Consider the following 7,333-nt stretch of genomic DNA (forward strand, 5'->3'; position numbering starts at 1 on the left):
TGTGGCAGGCGGTCATATCCTGGGTTGCGTATGCCCAGTATCTGTTAAAATGACGAGTTTTCCGTCGAATATATACACGTACATGTATCTGAGAGCATGCTGCCAGAAACATGTAACCGTGAAAGCTAGGGCGTCGTACCATCTTTTACAAGAGCCATAGAAATAGACTTTCATGCTATAAATCTACACAAGGGTAACCCCGCTGCAGTTTAAACACGTTTTTGAATAAACATATCGGTTATTTCGTGAGTTACTGGGCATGCGCGGACCCGCATTTTAGTCTGTGCAACAAATGTAAAATTTAGAATATTTTATGTGGCAGGCGGTCATATCCTGGGTTGCATATGCCCAGTATCTGTTAAAATGACGAGTTTTCTTGCAAATATATACACGTACATATATCTGAGAGAATGCTGCCAGAAACACTATGTCCGTGGTATCGTGCAAGCTAGGGCGTCGTACCATCTTTGACCTGAGCCATAGCATTATAGTTTTATCTCATAAATCTACACACAGGTACCCCAACTCCAGTTTAAACACGTTTGTGAATCAACATATCCGTTATTTTGTGAATTACTGCGCATGCGCGAAGCCGCATTTTAGCCTGTGGACCACAGATAAAATCCTATAATATTTGCTAATGTGGCGGACGGCCATATCCTGGGTTGCATAATGCCCCAGTATCTGTTAAATGACGAGTTGTTCGGCGAATATATACACGTCCATGTTTCTGAGAGAATTCTGCCAGAAACATGTCCGGGTTACCCTGCAAGCTAGGGCGTCGTACGATCCTTTACAAGCGCCATAGCAATAGACATTTATCCTATAAATCTGCACACGGGTACCCCCGCTCCAGTTTTAAACACGTTTTTGAATAAAAATATCAGTTATTGACTTTGTTACTGCGCATGTGCGAACGTACCACGGGTGCATGGTAAAATCCGATCTATAATATTCACTTTGCTCGCAGCACCACGCCCTGGGTTTCCACCTATGCTAATGAGCATAAAAATGGCGCACGGACGTCGGTCGCCGTTGATTGCAAAGAAAATTTTCTTCGGCCGAAATCATACGTTCAATCTGGAACCAGACGAATCCACATCACAAGTGTAAGATTAAATACAATCTGCAATATTCACTTCGCTCGCAGCATTGCGCCACGATTTCCGCCTATGCTAATGTACATGAAAATGGCGCACGGACGTCGGTCACCGTTGACTGCCATGATAAGTTTGTTCGGCCGATCTAGTACGTTCAAACTAGAGCCAGGCGGGCCCACGGCACGCGTGCATGGTATAATCANATTCACAATTTTGGCGAGGGGGATATCTGCTAAAGTCTGTATAGAGGTGCTAAAAAAAACTCTGCAGTCGACTGTAAGGACGAGACGTGACGGGAGGTCGGCGGGAAAACGAACAACTGACTGTTGTCGGCAGCATACCCATCGATAAGCACGGAGACAAAAGCAGCCTCTAAACAGGAAAATAGGAGGGCATGAAAAAACAACTCGACGCCGAAGTGATTTCCTTTCTCGTTGTTACCGCATTTAATCGGGTGCGGGTCCCGCGAAAGGGACGCGGCGACCGATCAGCGAACACCCAAAAATACCATCACCCAGTTTCTTGTCAACTATTTTAATGCTTTCAATGGCGGGAAGGTCAGGCAACAATCTGTGCGTGCGCTCGATATTCCAAGCTTCGTCATCGATCACAGCACAATAGTCGTAGACTCTACTACGCTCGAAATGCCTATCCGTTACAATGCGCAATATACATAGTATATATTAGTATATATTATCATATTATAGCAGTATTTAGAGACGGTAATAGCAAAAACTTTGTCACAGTGGACACCTTCAAGTGAAAAATTACCAGCTTACATCCTGCTTAACAGACGCATCATAAATCAACTATAGTTTGCAAAACAGCTTACATCCAATCACCTTTAATTACAAAATAGCTTATATCCATCAAAAGCAGCCTCTAACACTTTGACCAATGCTTAGAATAATCATAGATATATACAACATGTTGTATATATGTTGTATATATGTTGTATATATCTATGGAATAATGTATACATGACATATATACATTGTATATATTGCTGCGAACAATGTATATATGTTGTTCTCAGAACCAATACTCTACAATAATCACACGTTGTGTGCGTATACTTCTAGACTCCTATAGTATATATCATCATTTTGGTTCGACGAGTATGGAATATAGCGAAATAAGACTACGTAAAAGGTCTGTACGTACGGCACATAAACATAGAAATATAACTATGTATAATCTAGTCCAAACAACTATGTATCTAGTCCGTTATTTATCGAGTATCTTATCCCTATTTATCGAGGTGTTATTAGTGTAATGTCGCTAATTGCCACTTCCCCACCCCACCCCGCTCTCCCTCGATGCTCTGTCGACGACCTAACGGGAGCACTTAAGCGGCGAACGCTCCCCTTTGTTGATAGCAGACTGCGTTTAGCGGGGCCCAGGTGTCGGAATGTTTTAATTTCTCAACTCATTAGCGCCACACAATGTGCCCCGATATATATATGTAGCGCGTAAGTGCGGCTACTTAGGTGTGGTAGGTGAGGTAGGTTAGATAAGAGTACAGGATGCGCTAGACATAAAGTAAACACCAACTAGAGAGGTAACGTACCACAAGCGACTGTATTGTTCGACATTACAAGGTAATACAAACACGTAGCGTACGAATACAACGATGACAGGGAATGACACGGGGATAGAGCAAGTCCACTCCCCCGTGTCCGAGTGCCGCTCGCCTTATATACACCGGCGATCCCTGTGCCCTTCATCCGGGCATTATCCTGTCACCTCTTGGGTTGTCCAGGTTCCTATTCTGCCGACCCCTGGCTAGCGAGGGCCGCATCCCATAGTGTCGCGTGTCACGTACCCCGCTCTCTTTCTCTTAAGTGACCATTGACTCTAGTCACCGTTCGACACCTACGCCACCTGTCGCACTTGCTACCGGCTGTTGCCTGCTCTCTTTCCGCTCGGCAATGTGCCTAATTAATGAGCTGTAGCGGAGCGTCGCTACATGGCAGAGGCGATGCCGCGTGAAAACGAGTGCGAAACGTCATCGACAAAAGAAAAATACTTGAACAGACTTACTTTTAATAGGTCTGACTCTCTGTGTGACGTGTGTCTCTCTACTCTCTCGATCTCTCGGAATTCTCGTACTTCACAGGGCCTTCAATAAACCGACCAGGCTCTCCGACTGTTACACGTCGTAGGACCTGTAGCACGTCGTAGCACCTCTTGCCAACGTAGTGTTAAGCGAGAAGGGAACTTGTGGCTAGGCCTTCAGTAGGTCTGTATCGTAGTGTTTCTGCGGCGTTGAACATCTAAAAAGTGTCTATCGATAGATTCGTACGTAGAGGTGTATACATCGTATACTACGGTACGCGATAACATCACTTATAGCACTTTAGAGAAAAAATTATCCGTGGAATTTCGCTTTCTTGTCGATTTCCTGCGGCGCAAGCGAAGCAGACGAATTTGTGCCGAGTGCCTGCCATCTCGCGGCGGAAAATCAAATAAATATTTTCACCCTGCATTTGCACGTGTATGCGCGTTTATTTATTTATTTAATTATCTATTTATTTATTTGTTTGTTTATTTAATTATGCATTTATGAATTTTAACACTGTGGACTGCGATCACATATGGGAAGCAGCTTCACACAGTCTCACTTTGATTTATATGCTGATGAATAGAGTGAGTAAACGCCCGCTACGGGGAAAGGTACCTAGGTACGTAATGAACTTTCGCGTCTGCATTTTGCATCTCCCTTTCATACCTTACTATAATGTGCGACAGGCATCACTAGCAACCGAGTTTACACTGATAAATTGTCATCAATCCTCAGTAGATAGAGACTATACGCTGTATACAGTATATATCTGTCTATATATATATATGGAATATGAAGGGGTATGAAGGATACAATATGCAGGAGCTGAGAAGTATGCCGGCACTTATAAAAGGAGCCTACAAAATGGCAGCGTCTGTGGGCAATATAAAATATATCTTTCGTGAATGCCACGTTCGCGACTAACCCAACCCCTCTAATATCATTAAATAGGAAAACAAAACAAAAATAAATTGCCGATCAAAAACTTTAGATCAAATAATCGCTGACAACTTGCTGCCACTCAGTCGAATTCAGAAAAAGGCTTTTTCCAGAGACGAAATAGTGCAGAAAGTGAACAATTGAACTGGCGGAAGATCCTGAAGATACTGTTGAATGCCTCCTATATATGCCAGTAGTGGGCCTTTGCTGCCATTCAGCCCGAAAACGATTCAGTCCTGTCATCATCATGGCGTCTACGGACAAGCAGTTATTTATCCTTGACGTTGACACTGGTGTAGATGATGCCCAGGCCATCATGCTAGCTCTGTCACAACCCACAACATGTCACCTTCTTGCTATCACTTGTGTTGCAGGGAACACTAGCCTGGATAATGTCTGCTTAAATACGCTGAGAGTACTGAAAGTCTGTGATAGGCTTGATGTGAGTACAATTTGTGACTTTCTTTTTTTTAATTAAGGCGTGCATTGCATTACGACGAAAATGGCTGGCTCCATCTAATTGATATGTAGTTTGTGATTTGGCAAACTTTCACGATTGCACGCAGTGCCAAACGGGGATGCAAAATCGTAATAAATTATACTATTAACTTTCTGTAAAGTGTAAGTAATTAAATAAAGGCGGTTAACACAGAGTATGGCTGCACATGATCAAGAAAACGCGTGCTCTTTTACTCTGTGGTAGGTTCCTGTGTACAGAGGCTGTCATGAACCCATTATTGGCACACCAACAGAAAGTCCACATGGATCGGACGGACATGGTGGACTGGAAAACCCTGAATCAGTTGATATCAGTAAGATTACAGTTGGTTTTATACGGCTTTTCTTTACCTTTCCTTAAAACTTTATAGTGGCGGTGCTAGGTTGTGGCTTTGGGGTGGTTCCACCTTGCTCACCATAATCTTAATTAGCCTTCAACCCCACTTTCAATGCCACATCAAATAACAAATAAGAATAATGCGCTAATTGATCACCAAATGCAGCGTTGACAAAATCCCCTAGCTCATTCTTCCAATCAGATTTCTACTTCTAATCTTATATAATCTTCCTTTTATATATAGAAATCCTGGAGCCGTCACTGAGGCTTTGGGTTTCGTGGTGAAGTCAGGGGTCGCCATATTGTTTATTGTCTTTTTGGCATTGTAGATTTCAATTATTTTCCTGTGCGTGCAGCCCGATAAAAGTCGATCTAATCTGTAATATCTCTCGTGCAGATTTGATCAAGAAAGAACATGCTATCCATGCTCTCATCAGGCTGGTCACAGAGCATCCAAATGAGATCACGTTGGTTGCATTGGCGCCGCTCACCAATGTTGCTCTCGCGCATAAGATCGACACCACGTTCAGCAGCAAACTGAAGCGGTTGATTATCATGGGCGGTAACACAGAAGGTAGGCCTCCACGTACCAATCTATATACCTCGGATTATTCCTTCCCCCATTAACTCCCGCAATATCAGTTATTATCTGTTACGGGTACCGATTGACACAGCACATATTGTGTATGATATCACATATATGGCCCCATATGAGGTCATGGGCTCACATTAGCTCCAGGAAACGGTATTGCTAGGGTTAGTCACACAGCCTGGTCGGGTTAGGGCTCACATATGCTCACATATGCTCACATATGCAGGGCCGTAGCTACCATTAGGCAATAGGAGGCAAATGCCTCCTACAAAATTTCTCCAAATTTTTTCACAACATTTCCCCACGCCCTATTAGCTCGCTTCGCGCCTTGTTCTTTAACTCACAACATTTGCCTCCTACAAAATTTACCTCTGGCTACGGCCCTGCACATATGAGGTCACATATATAATCGCATACATGTTTCTTGTACCAGGTCATGGTAACGTCAAAGGGCTGGCTGCAGAGTACAATTTTTTATCGGATCCTGAGGCTGCCTTCATCGTCCTAGATGGGTTCCAGTGTCCCATAACGCTAATCGGCTGGGAGGTCTGCCAGAACAGTTGGGTGCCGTGGGTACGTGTCACCAGTCTAGATTTCTATCGTATGATATAGACTTCATTAGCGTCATTCACTGCTTTCGGCTGGGGAATATGCCATGAAAGTATCTGCACTCACAAATGCTATACACATATTATCAAGAGCTAATAAAAGAGGTATTATTAGCTCTTGATATTATATAGAGTGCGAATATCTTTACGATAGCACTGTAGCTGGTTCCCGTATGCGCTTGCAGGCCTGGCCCCCACGCCCGGCCGAACACGCATGGCAAGAGCGAAAATCACTTTAAATGTCATGTTAGATTATGTCGACGGGCCGAACGTGGTCCGGCTATACCGGACGGCTGAGTTCAATCAGCGTACCCGGCCGCGAATTTTTTTTTCCCACGAGAGTTCCGGACCACAGCCAATCAGCGCACTCCATTCACTCGACTTCCTCGAAGCAACAATGTAAAATGAATACCCACTATACCGAACCCGAACCCGAACCCTAGCACTAATAACTATAACCATAACTAATAACTAATAACTATAATCCAACCATATATATACAAACCATATAATTATTACAAAACACTATCTATGGTGGGTCCGGAACTCTCGTGGGAAAAAAAATTTCTCTACCCGGCCGGGATGCCACAATTGTTGTATATATACAGTGGAACCCCGATTTTTCGCGCCCCGATTTAACGCGAATTCGGATATAACGCGATGAGTTGTTGGACCCCCTTTTCTGCTCTTATATAGCCAAGTATATATAACCCCGATTTAGTGCGACCCCGCTTTTTTCGCGATGACATTTTATGGACCCCAACTATCGCGTTATAACGGGGCTACGCTGTATATATATATATGTGGGGGGGGGTGCGTGCGTGCGTGCGTTCGTGCGTGCGTGCGTGCGTGCGTGCGTGCAGTGGCGTAGCCAGGATTTGTTAACAGGGGGGGGGCCAAAAACAGTGAACTGCGCAAAAATAGTGCGATTGACTTGGATAATTTTAATGCCGTTCCTCCGCCTCCCTCGTCCAAACACCCTACGCTCCTCCCCACCTTGCTTTCAGCTCTGCAATCTTTGTTTTTGGGCACGCATGCAAAAAGGCCGACAGTTTTGGTTCTTTGTTATCTGCCTCCCAAGATATTGGTGATAACTGTTCAGTCGCAGGATCTAGGATTCCAAGGAAGGGGAGGGTGAAAACAAGCGGGGGGTATGGTGGGGATTTCCTCCCCCAAGAAAATTTTGAAAATGTA

At 44.1% G+C, this 7,333-nt stretch overlaps 1 protein-coding gene across 1 annotated transcript in view; it reads left to right on the forward strand.

Annotated features, from left to right (window-relative positions):
* Nucleotides 1-4,088: 4,088 nt before the first annotated feature.
* The window catches only part of LOC106815740 (inosine-uridine preferring nucleoside hydrolase-like), a 5,545-nt gene continuing 2,300 nt past the window's right edge, over nucleotides 4,089-7,333 (forward strand). Inside the window, exons 1-4 of the mRNA XM_014820248.1 lie at nucleotides 4,089-4,546; nucleotides 4,808-4,916; nucleotides 5,337-5,513; nucleotides 5,965-6,104. Of these exons, the coding sequence (XP_014675734.1) occupies nucleotides 4,292-4,546; nucleotides 4,808-4,916; nucleotides 5,337-5,513; nucleotides 5,965-6,104 (681 nt within the window). The 5' untranslated portion in view covers nucleotides 4,089-4,291. The remainder of the gene's footprint in view (nucleotides 4,547-4,807; nucleotides 4,917-5,336; nucleotides 5,514-5,964; nucleotides 6,105-7,333) is intronic.

This window comes from Priapulus caudatus, unplaced genomic scaffold (genome assembly GCF_000485595.1).
Source record: "Priapulus caudatus unplaced genomic scaffold, Priapulus_caudatus-5.0.1 Scaffold1190, whole genome shotgun sequence".
In the NCBI taxonomy this organism is placed as follows: Eukaryota; Metazoa; Priapulida; class Priapulimorpha; order Priapulimorphida; family Priapulidae; genus Priapulus; species Priapulus caudatus.